This window comes from Manihot esculenta, chromosome 9 (genome assembly GCF_001659605.2).
Source record: "Manihot esculenta cultivar AM560-2 chromosome 9, M.esculenta_v8, whole genome shotgun sequence".
Lineage (NCBI taxonomy): Eukaryota > Viridiplantae > Streptophyta > Magnoliopsida > Malpighiales > Euphorbiaceae > Manihot > Manihot esculenta.
In genome coordinates, this window is record NC_035169.2 from 13,573,712 (window position 1) to 13,595,686 (window position 21,975).

Consider the following 21,975-nt stretch of genomic DNA (forward strand, 5'->3'; position numbering starts at 1 on the left):
GCTATTTCTGTTACTTGAATGCATATCCATGTGGGAATAATTTATTTAGAAGTTCCACACTGTTGATTTTTCAGAATCCCAACCATGTGGTTTACATCTATTATGCTCAAGCTGCTTGTAGTTAGGCGTTGATACCGGCTATTAACAAATTACTATTGGTGCACATGGTGCTCTTTGTTTCAATTTTCCTTTTTTTTTGAGTTGGAATAGTAAGAATCACTCATTTAATAGCATTATGTCCACCTTGACTTCATTGAAGTGTCAAATGCATCATGCAATTGACTATTCTTATAGAAAAGTTAAGCCCTGTCGGTGCTCACTCACACATCATAGTTTACTACTGAGCAATTATAATGCCATAATGCAAGTGAGCAATTGAGGATCCTAACTAATGAAAACTAAGTGTGGTTGTTCTCCTATAAAATGCTCTGGTTTACTAGAGATGTTAAAGCTACTGGCAATAAATATTGCCCAGAGGAGAATCTGGAAAATTAGCTCTTCTGTTCATAATCAGTGTCTCACTAAAAGGACATTACTGTACGGTGCATGGAAATGCATGCTACATCTAGAATTCCTAACCTGTTGGACCTTGATGGCCTAAAACTTAGTTTCTTTAGGCTGGGTGTTGTCCCTTAACTTAGTTTTTGCACTCTTGAGCATTACCTGCCTGGCAGTTATTCCTTTGTTGCTGATGCTAGCTGTTTGTGTTCCATCTACTGAAGTTGGTCCTTCAGGGTTTTATAGGTTTGGTGCTTTGAATTGCTCAAGTAGTCTAATTGATGAAGTTAAATATGCATAGACTAATTTAATTACTTTGTAACTGATGTTTCTCTCCCTACAATTTTAGATCCCGGTGCAAGTGCTGATCTTGCTGTGATGCAAGAAGGACTTGCACACATCTTACTTGTCGGTAAAAGGTAAGGTAATTCTTTGATTTTTTTGGTTCAGTTGTTTAAAAATAAATAATCACATAAACATGAAGCAACAAAGCCTATAAGGAATGACTTCCACTCTACTTCATATCTTATTTTCTCGAATATTTTTTTTATTGTGTATTTTATGTTAGTATGCCTCTACCCTGCTTCTGAATTCACAATATGTTTCAGGCAAATTAAATACCTGAAGCACTTCTTCACCAGTTCTGATAGATTTTATCCATGTGTAGGCTTTCCTAAAGTATATTGATTTCAGTGTCATTCGTTGTGCGGTGATTGCAAGCCCTGGTTTCACTAAGGTTTGCAATAAATATGCCATTCTCCTCCCCCCCCCTGTTTTCATTCAAATTCCTACTTGCTAATATGGCTTTGATCTCTTGTGAAATGATTTTTTTTCTGCAGCAATATATAAATCGATGACTATGAATAAGAAGGAAAATAGTGAAGGGTTACAATCTTCCACGCAAGTATTTAACATGAGAACCAACTATAGGATGTTAAATTTGATTAATTAAATATATAGAAATTATTTAAAATTTGCAAAATTTCATCTCAGATGGTTGTTCTGCTTGCATAATTCTGAATATTGGTAGAGTTCATGGAAAGTTAATTTCATTTGCTTCCCCTTTTTTTTCTCTTGTTGTGTTCTCCTTGTCATATTTTTGTCACTAATATTAATTATGAATTATTTTTTGCTAAAAGGTTGGTGGCTTGGGAGATGTTGTGACCGGTCTTGGAAAAGCACTCAAAAAGAGAGGACACCTTGTGGAAATTATTCTGCCAAAATATGACTGCATGCAATATGATGGTATTGGCAATTTAAGGGCAGGCTAAATTTTTTTTCCACAATTTATTTAAGCTATTCATCTTGATTGTGAGTTTCAATCACGCAGGTCTTCCTGTTTACTTTATTGAGCCTCAACACCCTGACAAGTTCTTTTGGAGAGGGCAGTTTTACGGAGAACATGATGATTTCTATCATTTTTCATTTTTCAGCCGTGCTGCACTTGAATTGCTTCTTCAAGCTGGCAAAAAACCAGACATAATTCATTGCCATGACTAATTTAAAATTTGCTTCTATATGAATGGGTCATTTGATTCTCTGTTTGGAGTTTTCTTGAATATTTGTTATTTTCTTTGTGAATGTGCATCCAATCCTAGAAGTCTTTCATATTTTATTGAATACGTGGGCTGCATAACAAGAATGGTGCCACAGAAAGGTGTACACCTTATTAGACATGCAATATACCGTACCCTAGAGTTGGGAGGACAATTTCTACTACTTGGCTCAAGCCCAGTTGCACATGTATTTCTCTTTATGCTACTGAAAAATATGCAATGCTTTGTATTTTGCATATAATGTTGTCTACAAGATTTTGAGAACAAACACACACAAGCGCGCACGCGAACATATGCATTTGGAGAATGCATTCCCATGGTTGCTTCCTCCTAAAGCATCCAAACACTATTTCAAGGTGCTTTTAGATGCTTAACTGGAAAACAGAAAAAACATCTCAATTGACTGCCTTACTTGGAGAATCTAAGATAGTATTTTGCAAAAAGAATAAAAAGTCTTGATCACTATGCGTAATGGAAGTAACATGCTTGCTATGTGGACAAACAAATACATATGCAGATAGTTGAATTTATGAAATCTACATGTGATTTTGTTAATGCACACCTTTGGACATGAGCACTGGTTTTCATTTACTAAACTATTCTTTTCCTACTCCTCTGTCAGTTCCAAGCTTACTCCTCTCGACAGATACTTTTAGTTTACTTGTTCATTTCTTTTGTAGAGGGAATTTGAGGTATCGCAAATCACTTTCAGAATCATGAGCACATTCGGCTGATATTGAAGATGATTAACCTCTTTCTCATTCCATTTATGCAGCATCTGACATGTTCTGTCATCCCATCTATCTTTGAGCCTTGTGGCCTTACACAGGTAAAGCTATCAATCTTGCCTATGCAAATTTTCTAGAATGGCAAATAACCGAGTATTCACTCCTAGTCCAATGATATCTGGTGGATTTGAGAGTGATATCTTTATAGATCTCACTTTGAATCAGTGACCTAGTGAACATAAATTAATATTTTAGGATAATTCTTGGGGCTTCAAGACTCCGGGGGACTTAACATAAGATTTTATTCATAACATATGTGACGTGCCTTTTGCATATTCAACAACTTTCCTGAAATTATTTACAAGTATCATGTGTAATGACCCGAAAATCGGACCGCTACCGGCGCTAGGATCCAGATCGGCTTAAGGCCGCCGGGACCCGTAGCAAGCCTGACATATAACCTGTAAACCTGTTTAATCCCATACATGATCAACAATCATACAAAAAAAATTTAAAACTTTTCTTTCATACATTCTATCATACACCAAACTCAACCTGTGCATGCACTGAACATAGCCATAATCATAAATTTGACCCCTCTGTGGGATCTCATCAATGCCCCCAATGGGTGGCATAACAAGTGTTGAGTTGGCTAAACATAGTCATCAATAAACATTAAGATCATGTATCAAAAAGGGATTACAATATACTATGGTCAAGCACACTTCTAACCTTAATATCGTTACATTACATATCTATATATCATTAAGCAATCTGTCATGTCCACATTCTAACTATTACATACATAAGACTTCATTACTCTTCTTGACTTCTCTGTCTAACCCGTACCTGCAAACCTGGGGAATTTGGGAGAGGGGAGAGCTACTAGAGCCCAGTGAGCAGAATCATAAAGCATTTAAAACACATGCTATCATGGAATGCATCACATCACAACTAATCATATCAAGGATGAACTTGTCACCATTTAGCCCTCTACATATTCCAATCATGCCAGGGGCGTAGTGCAGGCCACACCTGGTCTTTCTCTTATACATAACATAACATACATAATCCATGGTGCCGGGGGCGTAGTGCAGGCCACGTCCGGTCTTTCTCTTACATAGTGCCAGGGGCGTAGTGCAGGCCACATCTGGACTTCCATATCATATCATCATGTCATAACATATGAGGGCTAATGGATCATTCAACATTCATCCACATCAACAACATATTATGCAATGCAACATATTCGTGATTTCTAATGCAAACAACCTAAAATATCACATGGCATCCGTGATGCATGAACATGCTCAAAACTGATTTATTTAATTAAAAGCATAAGAGTTATTCCACTCACCTCTGGCAAGCTCTGACACTGACTGAAGCAACTGACTCACTGCTGGGGTCCTCGGTTCCTCGTGTCCGAACCTACACAGGTGGACTCAAATGAGGGACCAAACAACTAGAACATAACTCTAAAAACATCCCCCAAAAACCCCCTAAAACATCATGAAACAACCATAGAAGGACATGCAAAGGAGGCCTGGACAGGGCACTTTCGGCGGCAAGTTCGGCGGCCGAAAGTCCCTCCAGAGCCGAAAGTCAGGCAGGTTCGGCGGCACCTTCGGCGGCCGAAACTCCCAGACAGAGACGAAACTCATGCATGTTCGGCGGCACTTTCGGCGGCCGAAACTCCCAGACAGAGGCGAAAGTCCTCTTTTGGGGGCAAGCTTCGGCGGCCGAATGCTGCCTCCACAAGAGGGTTCGGCGGCCGAAAGTCCTTTCGGCTGCCGAACCTGGTTTCTCCCAAAGGGCAGAAACTTGGTTCAAACATGCACAAATGCCTCCAAACTCAAACCATCATGCATTTAGCTCAACCAAAACATGCATACAAGCTCCTAGGGGTCTCAAACTATCTTAAACCCCAACTACAACACATCAAACACACATTACAAGCCACATTGCTCAAAAACTCATCAAAAACCCATAAACTCAACATAAGCTTACTCATGCATTTTCTACCCCATGAACTTCATAAAACTTACTTAAAACATACAATGAGCTTAAGATCGGCTCTTACCTCTTGAAGATCGAGAGAGAGACGACCTAAAACTCGGAGGTGGGAGAGATTGGGTTCTTGAACCTCCAAGCTCCAAAACTTTGCTCAAAAGCTCAAATCTTCAAAACAAAGTTAAAACAAATGAAAAACTTGAAAGATCTAGAGGAAAAACATCAAAGATTAGTGAGGGACAGCGAAGAGCTCACCTTGGCCGAAAATGGGGAAAAAGCTCGCCCGTTTTCGGCTAAGGGACCCTTTTATAGTGGCTGTCCAGGCCACGTTCGGGGGCCGAATGTGCCTCCGCATGCATGCCATGTTCGGCGGCTGAACTTGAGGTTCGGCGGCCGAACCTGGGCTCCCCTCACTTATGCCTTCGGGGGCCTAAGGCTCACCCGAAAAGCATGCATGTTCGGCGGCCGAACTTTGAGTTTCGGCGGCCGAACCTGAGCTTTTCCTCCAAGGTTGTTTCTATTCAAAAACTCATTTCCTCTTTACTTAAAATCATCAAAAACATTAAAACATTTCATGAAAACATGGTTTTACCCTTCTAGAGGTCTCCGACATCCGAGATTCCACCGGACGGTAGGAATTCCGATACCGGAGTCTAGCCGGGTATTACATTCTCCCCCCCTTAAGAACATTCGTCCCCGAATGTTCCTCAACTAGCACATAGCATGGCATACACATAACATGCATGCAAAGCACATAAAACTCACAGGGAATTAACCTCAGAAAAGATAAGGGTATTGCTGGAGCATGGACTCCCGTGTCTCCCAGGTGCACTCTTCAATATTGTGGTGGTTCCATAGGACTTTCACCATCGGGATTTCCTTGTTTCTCAGCTTTCTGATCTGGGTGGCTATGATCCGCACTGGCTGCTCAACATAGGTGAGATCCTCTTAGATCTCCACATCAGGCTCACTAAGAACCTTGCCCGGATCTGACACAAATTTCCTCAACATTGAAACATGGAAAACCGGATGGATTCTTTCCATTGAAGTAGGCAAATCTAGCTTGTACGACACATTCCCAATCTTCTGCAAGACTTCAAAGGGTCCGATGTATCGTGGGGCTAGTTTACCTTTCTTCCCAAAGCGAACCACTCCTTTCATTGGAGACACCTTGAGCAATACCAGATCCCCCTCCTGAAACTCTACCTGTCTTCTGCGGATGTCTGCATAACTCTTCTGTCTGCTTGCAGCAGTCTTGATTCTCTCTCTGATTATGGGTACCACCCTGCTGGTGATCTCTACTAGCTCAGGCCCTGCCAAGGCCTTTTCTCCAACTTCCTCCCAGCAAACAGGTGACCTGCACTTCCTCCCATATAAAGCTTCATATGGAGCCATCCCGATGCTAGCATGATGGCTGTTATTGTAGGCAAACTCCATCAAAGGTAGATGCTGCCTCCAAGAACCGCCAAAGTCCAGCACACACATTCTAAGCATATCCTCGATAGTCTGGATGGTCCTTTCGGACTGTCCGTCCGTCTGGGGGTGGAAGGCAGTACTGAAATCCAATCTAGTACCCATGGCATTCTGCAGACTCCACCAAAACCTGGAGGTGAACTGGGGCCCTCTATCCGACACTATCGAAACAGGAACCCCATGCAGCCTGACGATCTCATCCACATATACCTGCGCCAACTTGTCCACAGAGTAGCCACTCCTGACAGCGATGAAGTGAGCAGATTTGGTGAGCCTGTCCACAATCACCCATATGGAGTCCAATCTGTTGGACACTGCCGGTAACCCCACTACGAAGTCCATAGCTATATTCTCCCATTTCCACTCTGGAATAGGTAGCGGGTTAAGCATTCTAGCCGGCTTCTGATGTTCCAGCTTCACCCTCTGACACACTTCGCAGGCTGACACAAACTGTGCCACTTCTTTCTTCATTGCTGGCCACCAATAAACTTTCTTCAAGTCTTGATACATCTTGGTGGCTCCGGGGTGAACGCTGTATCTTGCATTATGAGCCTCCCTCATAATGTCTCCTTTTAGCCCTATGTCATCTGGTACACACAATCGACTCCCATAGCGGAGGATCCCCTTACTGTCAAATCTGAACTCACTGTCCTTGCTTGACTGAACAGTCCTGGCAATCTTCACTAACTCTGGGTCCTCATGCTGTTTCTGAGCCACTTGCTCTAGAAACACAGGTGTCACTCTCATCTGGGCCACTAAAGCACCGGTACCAGACAACTCCAACTGTAGACCTTCATCAATGAGCTTGTAAAACTCCTTCACCACTGGTCTCCTCTCTGCCATGATGTGGGATAGACTGCCTAGTGACTTCCGGCTTAGGGCGTCTGCCACGACATTCGCCTTACCCGGATGATACTGAATCTTGCAATCATAGTCACTCAGCAGCTCCACCCATCTCCTCTGTCTCAAGTTCAAATCTCTTTGACTCAGGATGTACTGCAGGCTTTTATGATCTGTGAAGATCTCACATTTTACCCCATAGAGGTAGTGCCTCCACATCTTGAGTGCAAAGATTACTGCTGCCATCTCAAGGTCATGTGTGGGGTAATTCAACTCATGCTTCTTTAGCTGCCTAGAAGCATAAGCAATCACCCTCTCATTCTGCATCAGTACACAACCCAGTCCCACACGGGACGCATCACAAAAGACTGTAAAGTCCTCATCACTAGATGGCAGAGCTAAAACTGGTGCTGAAGTCAACCTCTTCTTAAGCTCTTCAAAACTCTCTTCGCACTGGTCAGTCCACAGAAATTTCTGATTCTTCCTGGTTAGTCTGGTCAGAGGAGCTGCTATTTTTGAGAAGTCCTAAACGAACCTCCTGTAGTAACCTGCCAAACCCAAGAAACTCCTGATCTCCGTCACTGAAGTGGGTCTAGGCCAGTTAGCCACAGTTTCTGTCTTCTTGGGGTCCACCTCTATCCCATTCTCTGACACTACATGCCCCAAGAACGAAATGCTCCTCAGCCAGAACTCACACTTAGAGAACTTGGCATACAAGCCATGTTCCCTCAAGGTCTGCAAAACCAACCGCAGATGATGGGCATGCTCCTCTGCATTCCTGGAATACACCAAGATATCATCTATGAAGACAATAACAAAGTGATCCAGGTACTGTGACGCGGAACCCTATGGCACTTAATCCTCAAACCCCGTCGCACCTCTGATATAGATTCCAAGAACGTGGATAAACCACCCTCTATAGCACCCTAAGCTTAGCGAAGCTAGAACACTAATAACGGAAGGATTTTGTAGAACGGATCAGAAGAACGCCACAATCGAAATTGATAAGTTGGTCTGATTCGTGATGCAATCAATGAAAGAAGCAAACTCTCACTCTCTCAAAGAAGGCCGAAATTTGCATAAAGCAAATCTGAATTAAATTTGTCAAAAAAACAAGGAAAGTGTCTGATATAAGAATTTAAGGCCTTATTTATAGTGTAAGGCAAAAACCTAAACCTAGTTGGAAAAGGAAAACAAATACTAAGTCAGAATTCCTATCCCAACAGGGAAACAAGCTAAAATAACAAAAATAACTGCCAAGTCTTTAAAAACCAACCACATTCTCGTATGCCTCAATAGTTCCAGCAGAAACCACAACCTCAGGGACGAAACCACAACCTGCTTATGGTTCGGGCTGATTCTCCACTATCTTCCTCCATGATGTGCTCCAAAATTAACTTCCACAAAACACAAAAGTATCTTCGGCTAACTGAATGTCGCGAGCGCGACTTTGATAATGGTAGCGAGCGCTACAAATCTTCAATTTGCTTCTGCTTCATCCATGCATACACCCAGCAACGTAATCAGCTTCGAATGACCTTCAAGTTCCTTCTCGCACTTATCCCTAGCAATTTCAGTCATCTCTCTTGTAATAAATTCTTGAATATGCAATCCAAGAGTAACGCCGTACTTCCTTGCTTTATTCCTTGTCAATGGTCCTTGTTGTAGCTCCAAGGGATCCTTGCCTTGCTTCCCATGCTGGTTCACATCATTCTCCCCTTCTTTAAAAAGATTTGTCCTCAAATCTGCATCGTCATAAGGAGACAAATCAGAAACATTAAAAGTGGCACTAACACCATACTCACCAGGCAAGTCAATCTTATAAGCATTGTCATTGATCTTCTCCAAGACTTGAAATGGACCATCACCACGCGCATCCAGCTTATTCTTCCTTTGATGTGGGAACCTCTCCTTGCGAAAATGCACCCAAACCCACTCTCCAGGAGCAAACACCATCTTCTTGCGACCCCTATTCGCAATATCAGCATACGTCTTGTTTTTTTTCTCCATGTTAGCTCGTGCTTTCTCATGCAAAGCTTTCACCAAGTCAGCTTTCTTCTCTCCATCTAAACTTACAAGTTCATTAGAAGGTAATGGCAAAAGATCAAGAACAGTTAGTGGATTAAAGCCATAAACTAGCTCAAATGGCGAATAACCTGTAGAAGAATGAATAGAACGATTATAAGCAAATTCAATAAAAGGTAAACAATCTTCCCAAGTAGCCAAATTCTTACCCACTATAGATCGCAATAACGTACCAAGAGTACGATTCACAACTTCAGTTTGCCCATCTGTTTGTGGATGACAAGTAGTAGAGAATAAAAGCTTAGTTCCTAGTCTACTCCACAAAACACGCCAAAAATGGGACAAGAACTTTGTATCCCTATCAGACACAATAGTCCGAGGCACTCCATGTAAGCGCACAACATTGCGAAAGAACAAATCAGCAACAACTTTCGCATCATCAGCTTTATGACATGCAATGAAATGTGCCATCTTACTAAACCTATCAACCACCACAAAAATACTATCTCTACCTCTCTTAGTTCTAGGCAAACCAAGCACAAAATCCATGCTAATATCAATCCAAGGAGAACTAGGTACAGGCAATGGCATATAAAGACCATGAGGCATAGACTTAGATTTCGCCTGTCTACATGCAATACAAGCAGAACATAACTTCCCAACATCCTTACGCATAGATGGCCAATAAAAATGCTCAAACAGAATATCATAAGTCTTAGACACACCAAAATGCCCCATTAAACCACCACAATGAGATTCCAAAACAAGCAATTCACGCATGGAACATCTGGGCACACATAATTTATTTCCCTTAAATAAATATCCCTCATGCCTATAAAATGAATTAAAAGCTCCTTGTTCACATGCAACATAAACATTGCCAAAATCAACATCACCAACATACAAGTTCTTAATATACTCAAATCCAAGCAACTTAGAACTCAAAACAGAAAGTAATGTATATCTCCTAGACAACGCATCAGCAACAACGTTATCTTTACCTTGCTTGTACTTAATCACATATGGAAATCTCTCAATTCGTTCGATCCACTTACCATGCCGTTTGTTCAACTTACCTTGGCCCTTCAAATGCTTGAGGGATTCATGGTCAGTATAAATCACGAACTCCTTTGGCAGCAAGTAATGCTCCCACACGTCCAACGCCCTCACCAAAGCATGTAACTCCTTGTCATATGTAGAATAACTCAGTTGTGCACCATTGAGTTTTTCACTAAAATATGCTATTGGCTTCTTCTCTTGCATCAGCACAGCCCCAATACCTACACCAGAAGCATCACATTCAATCTCAAAAATTGAATCAAAATTAGGCAAAGCTAAGACAGGTGCAGATGTCAACTTCCCTTTCAAATTCTCAAACGCCTTTTGCTGCTCTTCTCCCCACTGAAATCCAACCTCCTTTTTGATAATGCTAGTGAGTGGTGCTGCAATGGTAGAAAAATCCTTCACGAATCTTCTATAGAAACTTGCTAGCCCATGGAAGCTCCTCACTTCAGTCACATTCTTAGGAACAGGCCATTCCTTTATAGCTTTCACTTTCTCTTCATCAACTTCTAATCCCTGTGCACTCACAACAAAGCCAAGAAAAACAAGCCTATCCATGCAAAATGTGCATTTCTTAAGCTTGGCATATAAGTTTTCTGTTCTCAAAGCTTCCAACACTATCCTAACATGCTCTAAATGCTCATCTAATGTCTTACTATAGATCAGAATGTCATCAAAATAAACAACAACAAATCTGCCCAAATAAGCTCTCAAAACATGGTTCATTAATCTCATAAATGTACTCGGTGCATTAGACAACCCAAAAGGCATTACTAACCACTCATATAGGCCATATTTTGTTTTAAAAGCTGTTTTCCACTCATCCCCAGGTTTCATACGAATTTGATGATATCCACTCATAAGATCAATTTTAGTAAAATACCTTGCACCATGTAACTCGTCCAACATGTCGTCAAGTCGTGGAATGGGATGTCGATACTTCACCGTGATCTTATTTACAGCCCTACAATCGACACACATCCTCCACGTGCCATCTTTCTTTGGTACCAGCAAAACAGGAACGGCACAAGGGCTTAAGCTCTCTCTAATCAAGCCTTTCTCCAACAGCTCCTCCACTTGTCGTTGCATCTCCTTGGTCTCCATTGGGTTACTTCGATATGCTGGTCTATTTGGAATCGTCGAACCAGGTATGAAGTCGATTTGGTGTTCAACTCCCCTTAATGGCGGTAAACCACTAGGCAGCTCCTCTGGAAACACATCTTGAAAATCCTGCAACATAGACACAAAACTAGAAGGCAAATGGTCAAGTGAAACATCAACATTAGTAAACAAAGTTTCTTTATATCTAATGAGCAATAACGGCTGCTCGTTAGATATTGCAAATTTAAGCTCTCTTGGTTTCGCATAAAAAGTTTGTTTCACCTTTCCTTGGTTTTCTCTCACCAATGGGCCATTTATTTGATTATTTTCTTTTCTGGCCTCCTTTCCCAATTTCTTCTCACATTCACTCTCCTTATCATGTTCTCTCGCACTTCCCTTAATTTTTAAAGTAGCACCCCTTTTGGTCGAATCTTGCTTTGCTTTTTCATGCATCTTCCGATGATCTTCATACACCTCCAACGGTGATAATGGTACAAGAGTAACCAGCTTTCCTTCATAGGTAAATGTGTACCTATTTGAATACCCATCATGCTGCGCCTTCCTATCAAATTGCCATGGTCTTCCTAACAACATATGGCCAGCTTGCATAGGAACTACATCACACAACACTCCATCTTTATACCAGCCTATAGAGAATGGTATCTTCACTTGTTTAGTAACCTTCACCTCTCCACTATCATTAAACCATTGTAGTCTATATGGATGTGGATGTTTTAAACAAGTCAATTTCAGCTTCTCCACCATTGTCTCACTTGCAGCATTGGTGCAACTACCACTGTCAATGATGAGCATACAAACTTTACCCTCAACTAAACATCTAGTATAAAATATGTTATCTCGTTGCTCTAGACCTTCTTCTTTCACTTGCATATTCAAAGCACGCCTAGCAACTAACATATCACCACGTTCAGCAACCAACGCATTCTCAACTTCTTCTTCACACTCATCAACATCATCAAGCATATCATTCATATCATTATTATCACCATCACTATGGTCAGAATCAGAAACTAAACCCCCATCATCAGTAGCAATCATAACTCTCCTATTTGGACATTGAGATGCAATATGCCCATTTCCTAAACATTTGAAACACTTAATATTTCTACTAGGAGTAGTATTAGGAATACCTGACTGCTGCTTATTTGAACCTCCATTCATCCCTTTTCCACTTGTAGGTGGAGGATTGCTCCTTTGGAAGGAATTCTTGAAATCTCCACCTTTTGAGGGCAAATCATTTGAAGACCCCTTAAAGGTTGAACTACTTCCTCCCACATTCTGGAACTTCCCATATTTGGTGGAGCTCTTGTTCTTGATTTTCCTTTCAATCTTCATGGCCTTCTCAACTAACTCTTCCATGGAATTGTAATCATACATTTCCAGCTCACTTGCAATGTTGGAATTTAGACCTCCCAGAAATCTGGACATTAGCCTGTGTTCATCCTCCTCAATGTCAGCCCTGGCCATGGTCATCTCCATCTCCTTGTGGTATTCTTCAACACTCTTACCACCTTGGACCAGTCTTGCCAACCTATTATACAAATCCCTATAGTAATGAGAAGGAACAAACCTTATTCTCATTAAGTCTTTCAAAGCCTCCCACTCCGGCACGGGTCGCAATCCTTTTCCTCTTCTACTAGACTTGAGTTGATCCCACCAGAATGTAGCATATCCCCTAAATTCCACGGCTGCGATATGGGACTTCTTTTCTTCTGAGTAATTATGACACTCAAAAATTTGTTCCACCTTTCGCTCCCATTCAATGTATTCTTCCGCATTGTTATTCCCTTTAAATTCGGGTACCTTCATCTTGATGGAACTAAGGTCATTGTCAGTCACAATTTGGTAGTTTTCAGCCACCTCTTCCTGATCACCTCGACCTCCTCTTGCTGCTCTCCTAATGACCTCCTCTTCGCCTCCCCTTGGTAAGATTCGTTGTGGTAATCTCACTGGAGGTGCGGGCTGTTGTACCCTCTCCCTCATCATTAGATTCATGTTCTCTTGTAGGGTGGCCATCATTCTTGCCATCTCTTCCATCTTCTCATTACTTTGCTGCATATATGTCTCAAAATTGCTAGAAATTGAAGCAACATCTTTACCATTCCCACTAGTCATGACCACAACAGAGAAACTCACAAGAAACAATTAGTAACTGAAAGAAAGAATTCACAAGTGTTTCGCTCTTACCTCACTATTGCTGATTCTTCGATTGCACTTCAGAACCAAGGTTCACTCACCAATCTGCCAAGTACGTTCAAAAAGGTAGGATCCTAATCCCTAGACACCTAGAAGACAACTTGACAAGTATCCGGAGGCAGCACAAGAACGTTTGCACTACACGATTGAAAACTAAGTATCGAAACAAACAAATGATACTCAGCAATGTAATGGAATTTCAACGCTAGCTCAAAAACAAAATAGAAACAAGAGGGCAATAAAATAGACAATTCTGGTCAGAATGTATCAAAACCAACTCGCTCTTGGTAAGCTGATTTATGGACCTAAATCTTCTACCCCAAACGCTGGTTTGAAGACACCCCAAGAATGCTACTATACTATGCAATTTGAAATAAAAGAACAGCAGCCCCTCAATGGTGGAAAAAAATCTGAAGCAAAATTTTCACTTAATTGTAACCCACCTAGAACTGATCCTTAATACTTAAATAGCAAGACTAAAAAGAAAATTTTTTTTTGTTGGAGCAATTTTTTTTTTTTTTTTTTTTTTTTTTTCTCACTATCCCCTTGCTTGGGTCTCAAACAACACCACACGAAATTCTTGAGTGTGTATCAAAAAAAATTCACTAACAGATTCAGTTCGAAGGGAAATAATGGCTGCTAAAAGAAACCGAATTGCCAAATAACAAAATAGCAAGCAACACAATGATTTTGGATGGACAATCCAGGACCTAACAATTGGAATCGAATTGAACAGAAACGAATTGAAGACAATGAACCCTAACGAAATTCGAAACTAAGATACCAAAAAAAACGAAAATATAACACAGCCCTAGAAAGACAGATAGATAAAGATTTACCTGTTGTTGGCTCTGATACCAAATGACGCGGAACCCTATGGCACTTAATCCTCAAACCCCGTCGCACCTCTGATATAGATTCCAAGAACGTGGATAAACCACCCTCTATAGCACCCTAAGCTTAGCGAAGCTAGAACACTAATAACGGAAGGATTTTGTAGAACGGATCAGAAGAACGCCACAATCGAAATTGATAAGTTGGTCTGATTCGTGATGCAATCAATGAAAGAAGCAAACTCTCACTCTCTCAAAGAAGGCCGAAATTTGCATAAAGCAAATCTGAATTAAATTTGTCAAAAAAACAAGGAAAGTGTCTGATATAAGAATTTAAGGCCTTATTTATAGTGTAAGGCAAAAACCTAAACCTAGTTGGAAAAGGAAAACAAATACTAAGTCAGAATTCCTATCCCAACAGGGAAACAAGCTAAAATAACAAAAATAACTGCCAAGTCTTTAAAAACCAACCACATTCTCGTATGCCTCAATAGTTCCAGCAGAAACCACAACCTCAGGGACGAAACCACAACCTGCTTATGGTTCGGGCTGATTCTCCACTATCTTCCTCCATGATGTGCTCCAAAATTAACTTCCACAAAACACAAAAGTATCTTCGGCTAACTGAATGTCGCGAGCGCGACTTTGATAATGGTAGCGAGCGCTACAAATCTTCAATTTGCTTCTGCTTCATCCATGCATACACCCAGCAACGTAATCAGCTTCGAATGACCTTCAAGTTCCTTCTCGCACTTATCCCTAGCAATTTTAGTCATCTCTCTTGTAATAAATTCTTGAATATGCAATCCAAGAGTAACGCCGTACTTCCTTGCTTTATTCCTTGTCAATGGTCCTTGTTGTAGCTCCAAGGGATCCTTGCCTTGCTTCCCATGCTGGTTCACATCATACTGGCTAAACACTCTGTTCATAAGGTCCATGAATGCTGCAGGGGCGTTAATTAACCCGAACGGCATTACAAGGAACTCAAAATGCCCATATCTGGTCTTGAAAGCTGTCTTTGGCACATCCTCATCTCTGATCCTCAGCTGATGGTACCCAAATCTCAGATCTATTTTGGAGAAACAACCCGCTCCTGCTAGCTGGTCGAATAGATCGTCGATCCTTGGCAAAGGGTACTTGTTCTTGGTAGTGACTTTGTTCAACTGTCTGTAGTCGATACAAAGTCTAAGGGATCCATCCTTCTTTCTGACAAACAAGACTGGAGCACCCCAGGGTGAGGTACTCGGTCGGATGAAGCCCTTGTCTACCAGCTCTTGCAACTGTTCTTTCAATTCTTTCAACTCCGCTGGAGCCATCCTGTAGAGAGGGATAGAGATCGGTCGGGTTCCAGGCATCAATTCTATCTCGAACTCTATCTCCCTAGCAGGTGGTAAACCTGGCAACTCGTCTGGAAAGACGTCTAGAAACTCTCTAACCACTAGCACCGAGGCGGGCTCTCGAGCCTGACTGCTAAGCTCTCTCACATGAGCCAAATACCCCTGACATCCCTTCCTAAGCAACCTACGAGCCTGAAGAGCTGATATCAGACCTCTAGGTGTACCCCTCCTGTCTCCTCTGAAGACTACCTCTGACCCATCCTGACCTCTGAACCTGACTACCTTGTCCCTGCAGTCCAAGGTAGCACCATGGGTAGATAACCAGTCCATCCCTAGAATGACGTCAAAATTTGTCAAGTCTAGAACCACAAGGTCGGCGGACAAGCATCTTCCCTCAACAAACACAGGACTACACTGGCAGACTGACTCTGCCACTGATGAATCACACTTGGGTCCACTGACCCAGAGAGGACACTCTAACTCAGAGATCATCAACCCTAACCTCTGGACGGCTCTCGGTGCAATAAAAGAGTGAGATGCGCCCAGGTCCATCAAGGCATACACATCTGAACAACCAATGACTAAGTTACCTGCCACCACGGTGTTAGATGCATCTGCCTCCTGCTGTGTCATTGTGAAGATCCGTGCTGGAGCTGATGGACCTTCACCTCTGAAACCCGCTGAAAAAGAGGCTGCCCCTCTCCCTCTGCCTCTGCCACTGGCCTGAGTCATGGCTGGAGCTGCTGGCTGCGCTACACTACCTGAAACTGTCTGCTGGGACTGTGCCATCGGGGCTGCTCTTGGACATTCTCGAGACATATGCCCCTGAACGATGGCACTGGCCTCCATTTTTCGGGCCATATCCACTATGGCATGGAAGCTCTCCCTATCTGCTGACTGGATCAAGGAGGAATATCTGGAGTGGAGTTTCATGATATACCTCCTTGACCTTTTCTGGTCTGAGTCAAGGTTTTGCCCTGCAAATGGCAACACCTCCAAAAATCTGTCTGTGAACTCCTCTACACGCATCTCATCAGTCTGCCTCAACTGCTCAAACTCTATCATCTTCAGCTCCCTTGAACTATCTGGGAAAGCCCATCCTGCAAACTCGTTTGCAAACTCCTCCCAAGACATGCTATCCACTTTCGGGTTCACATAATTCTTGAACCACTCTCGTGCCTTCTTGCACTTAAGTGTGAACCCAGCCATCTGAATGGCTTTACTATCATCAGCCCCAATCTCATCTGTGATCACCTTGACCCTCTCAAGATACACAAACGGGTCATCCCCTTTTTCATACTGGGGAGCACCCAACTTCATGTAGTCGGTCATCTTGACCTTGCTCCCACTGGCTAAGCTAGGTCTAGGAGGTTGGGTAGCTGGGGCTGCTGGTTTTGCTGGAGGAGGAGGAGGTGCAGCATCCCCTGGGGTAGGGTTTGCTGGATTTGGATAGTAAGGTGGGGGTGGATACATTGGGTATTGTGAATATGGTGGATAATAAGGTGGGTATGGCATCTGTGTGGGATAAGGGCTAAAGCTGTGGTAGTCCGATGTGCCTCCCATCGAATACCCAGGGTTTTGTGAGAAGGGTGGGTAGTAAGGTGGCTGAACAAATCTCGAGGCCTGAGTGCCTCCTTGGGATTCTCCCATTCCCTCTTCTGACATGCTAACTCCCAAACTGCCATCCCTCCTCTGCTCTACATCCATATCATCCCCCATATCCTCCCCCATATCCTCTGACGATCCTCCCTGAACTGTTCCTCTGACTGATCTGCTTCTACCCAGATCCAAAGACCTTCTAGGGTCTCTTACTGCTCTTTCTCTGTTAGACCTACTAGACATTGCCCTAGGCAAAGCTGGAGGATGGGCACTCATGCCCTCATCCTCAGGTGGTACTCCAGTCAATCTTGCTGATCGACGAGTTCCTCTCATCCTGTTTTCTGAAAAACAGTACACATCACATAAACATTAGCATCATATGGTTCATGTGGGCACACATGAACCCGCATCACACATCATAGCATATCATTAATGCACATGCATATAATCATGGCATTTCACATCATCAAACGAGACAGGACTCCACATCCTATCCTAGTGGACATGATCTTCCTATTGTGCTTGACCTTCTATAACATCTATGAGCCCAACACTCTAGGTCCGACCATATGAACCTAGGGCTCTGATACCATTCTGTAACGACCCGAAAATCGGACCGCTACCGGTGCTAGGATCCAGATCGGCTTAAGGCCGCCGGGACCCGTAGCAAGCCTGACATGTAACCTGTAAACCTGTTTAATCCCATACATGATCAACAATCATACAAAAAAAATTTAAAACTTTTCTTTCATACATTCTATCATACACCAAACTCAACCTGTGCATGCACTGAACATAGCCATAATCATAAATTAGACCCCTCTATGGGATCTCATCAATGCCCCCAATGGGTGGCATAACAAGTGTTGAGTTGGCTAAACATAGTCATCAATAAACATTAAGATCATGTATCAAAAAGGGATTACAATATACTATGGTCAAGCACACTTCTAATCTTAATATCGTTACATTACATATCTATACATCATTAAGCAATCTGTCATGTCCACATTCTAACTATTACATACATAAGACTTCATTACTCTTCTTAACTTCTCTGTCTAACCCGTACCTGCAAACCTGGGGAATTTGGGAGAGGGGTGAGCTACTAGAGCCCAGTGAGCAGAATCATAAAGCATTTAAAACACATGCTATCATGGAATGCATCACATCACAACTAATCATATCAAGGATAAACTTGGTTCAAACATGCACAAATGCCTCCAAACTCAAACCATCATGCATTTAGCTCAACCAAAACATGCATACAAGCTCCTAGGGGTCTCAAACTACCTTAAACCCCAACTACAACACATCAAACACACATTACAAGCCACATTGCTCAAAAACTCATCAAAAACCCATAAACTCAACATAAGCTTACTCATGCATTTTCTACCCCATGAACTTCATAAAACTTACTTAAAAAATACAATGAGCTTAAGATCGGCTCTTACCTCTTGAAGATCGAGAGAGAGACGACCTAAAACTCGGAGGTGGGAGAGATTGGGTTCTTGAACCTCCAAGCTCCAAAACTTTGCTCAAAAGCTCAAATCTTCAAAAGAAAGTTAAAACAAATGAAAAACTTGAAAGATCTAGAGGAAAAACATCAAAGATCGGTGAGGGATGGCGGAGAGCTCACCTTGGCCGAAAATGGGGAAAAAGCTCGCCCGTTTTCGGCTAAGGGACCCTTTTATAGTGGCTGTCCAGGCCACGTTCGGGGGCCGAATGTGCCTCCGCATGCATGCCATGTTCGACGGCTGAACTTGAGGTTCGGTGGCCGAACATGGGCTCCCCTCACTTATGCCTTTGGGGGCCTAAGGCTCACCCGAAAAGCATGCATGTTCGGCGGCCGAACTTTGAGTTTCGGCGGCCGAACCTGAGCTTTTCCTCCAAAGTTGTTTCTATTCAAAAACTCATTTCCTCTTTACTTAAAATCATCAAAAACATTAAAACATTTCATGAAAACATGGTTTTACCCTTCTAGAGGTCTCCGACGGTAGGAATTCCGATACCGGAGTCTAGCCGGGTATTACATCATGATTCATCAACTCATTATTTTTTCTCTCCCCTAGTGTCTTTGATGTTGATGATGAGACAATTCCTCTTCAGTTTTGAAATGGATATACATTCTTGAATCCTGATGAGCAGGCAATTGACTAGAGCTGGTTACTTGATTTTTATCTTAATTAGGTTGCCTAAGCTTTGAGCTAATAGAACTTACTAGTATCACCGGTCAATCAAAAGATGAGCCTGCAGGCTGCATGATCTACAATACAACTACAATTATAATCTCGACTGTTCTGATGGTTCAAAATGTTCCTCAATTTTGCGATTTTGTCAAATTTGTATTTAACATGCTATTCTTGACTGTTATTCTGATGGATAAAAATGTTTCCCCGAGCAGGGATCGAATGGTGCTTTAGAACATGCATTTAACCATTACAGGAACAATCCTGAGAACTGTAGCGACGATTTGATTTCAACTACCTGTAATTGTTTCATTTTCATGGAATTTTCTGTGGGAAATTTATCCTTTCAGAGTAGAAGATGACAGTTCTTTTACAAGACAGTTGCATAGAAGATGCACTTTTAGCATGCAAAAATTACATTATGCTTTGAATTAAATCACAACAATTTACATATCATCACAACCCAATATAATCTGAAGTTCAAATATAAAAACTCTCCTTTTTTTCTCATGTGGGTCATGGTACAAATTTCTGCAAGTGTGAGTAGACTGGGATACCCAACTATAACTGGTGGTCTGAGGCTTGGTCTCTTATGTGGGTCGTGGTACAAATTTCTCCAATGTCCTACCTGCAGCTACAAGGCTTTCGTCAGGTCATTTTAACTGCTGCTTCCTTCAACGTTTCCCTTTTCCAAGCCATTGGAAAGGTATACAATCACTGTACCATTTCCTCATTTGATGTTTAAAAGTTAGTGAACGGATTCCAATTCATTTGATGAAATTGTTTTTTGCAAGGCAGTTTCTACTGAAGGCAGGGCCATGCAGAACGTAGGATTGACAGGCTTGACGTTTTGGTCGCCAAATGTTAACATTTTTTGTGATCCCAGATGGGGAAGAGGCCAAGAGGCCCCTGGTTAGAAGTCCATTTATTATTTTTCTTTTGTGTGCTTTTGAATTGTGATAATTCATGTAACAAAGCAAGACATGGAAGATACATTTCAACCTCCATTTAGAAGTTGTGTTCTTGATGGTAATATTGCCAGTGTAATGTGTTCCTACAATCAGGTCAATGGTAAGCCAACATGTGCTGATCCAAATCTTCTTTATGGGGTCATTCGAGGCGAATGGAAATTGAATGGGTATATATTCATTCTCCGAATTTTGAGTTTCATAGTTGATCATCTGGTTTGAATTCGGCTCGGTTTTTGCAGATACATAGTTTCTGACTGTGATTCAGTATATGAGTTCTTCAATGGACAACACTATACCAAAACACCAGAAGAAGCTGCAGCTACAGCAATATTGGCAGGTAATGCTTGAAATGCTAATTACTCATTAAAGTTGATTATCAGGTTGCTTGTTAATTGCATTTTTTCCTTAAAAGAGGCTTAGTATTTATAATGAAATTGCAATTTTTTTTTTAATTTGATAGGTCTGGATCTCAATTGCTGGTGATTCTTAGGCCAGCACACTGAAGTCTTGGTCCCACTATGATGAGTCAAATATTGACAAGGCTGTCTCAAATAATTTTGCTACTATGATGAGACTTGGTTTTTTTTATGGTGATCCTACCAAGCAAATCTATGGAAATCTTGGTCCAAAACATGGTATCCACTATCATAAGTACCAATGACAAACATGAACATGAGAGCAGATCCTTTGACGGGCTATCCAGGTAGAACCTACAGATTTCATACTAGAGAAACTGTTTATTCATCCAAGAGCTCCAAGCATAGTCCATCTGCAGTGAATCACTTCAGGCTCACGGTTTTTTACAAAAGTTTCTGAGTCAGCACAGAGACCAACAGTATCCCATTCATAGTCACCTGGGAACTCACTAGTCAAGTAAGACGGAAGCTCACTGGAGAATGGACATGGCCATTGCCCATGAGCTTAGGGGCAAAGGAGAAGAGCTTCACCGCCTTGCTATTGGAAGTGGTGGGTAGAAAAGAGAAGGGGTCCAATGGGTATTAATAGATAATTGGGGATGGATTTCCTTATCTCAGTGAAATCTACATTCAGGATTCCATAAGAGCGGTATTTAAATCTGTCACTTCATTGGAAGGTGTAGATTTTATTTGTTTGTTCTTTTTATCCTATGATATTCTTTGGACCGCTAAATTCTTATATTTATTTATTGTTCAATAACGAATATCGACGTTCCATATTTGATTGATCGATTCATACTTTGATAAATTTTCACATTAAAAAAAATTCTTTTTAATTCTTTTTATCAGTGTATGTAAATACTATCGGAAAGTATTAGAATGAATGAAAAGACTCCTTATTAAAAAGTAATAAATTATATAACTTCTAAAATAGTAAATTTTACCTCTTAAATGTTATTTTTTTATTTAAATTATAAATTTTTATTTTATTAATAATATATTTTTTATTAGATTACCATTATTTAATTTTAACTTTAAAAAAATTAATGTTAAAAATATTAAATTTTATCAATATTAAAATTATATGTACTAAATTATTATAAATAAGAAAATTTAA

At 41.4% G+C, this 21,975-nt stretch overlaps 1 protein-coding gene across 14 annotated transcripts in view; it reads left to right on the forward strand.

Annotated features, from left to right (window-relative positions):
* The window catches only part of LOC122724580 (beta-xylosidase/alpha-L-arabinofuranosidase 2-like), an 87,095-nt gene extending 65,447 nt beyond the window's left edge, over positions 1 to 21,648 (forward strand). For 12 of the 14 annotated variants that reach the window (XR_006352023.1, XR_006352022.1, XR_006352026.1 and 9 more), the window contains 9 exons: positions 848 to 917; positions 1,166 to 1,234; positions 1,638 to 1,743; positions 1,829 to 2,883; positions 20,010 to 20,177; positions 20,270 to 20,383; positions 20,536 to 20,609; positions 20,682 to 20,779; positions 20,903 to 21,648. Coding sequence is in view for 1 of the 14 variants with exons in the window: in XM_043959906.1 (XP_043815841.1) it covers positions 20,333 to 20,383; positions 20,536 to 20,609; positions 20,682 to 20,779; positions 20,903 to 20,925 (246 nt within the window). In the remaining 13 variants the exon portion in view is untranslated. Of the gene's footprint in view, positions 1 to 847; positions 918 to 1,165; positions 1,235 to 1,406; positions 1,541 to 1,637; positions 1,744 to 1,828; positions 2,884 to 20,009; positions 20,178 to 20,265; positions 20,384 to 20,535; positions 20,610 to 20,681; positions 20,780 to 20,902 lie in introns of those variants that run through there. The other 2 variants (XR_006352034.1, XM_043959906.1) reach the window with 2 other exon arrangements.
* Positions 21,649 to 21,975: the final 327 nt, after the last annotated feature.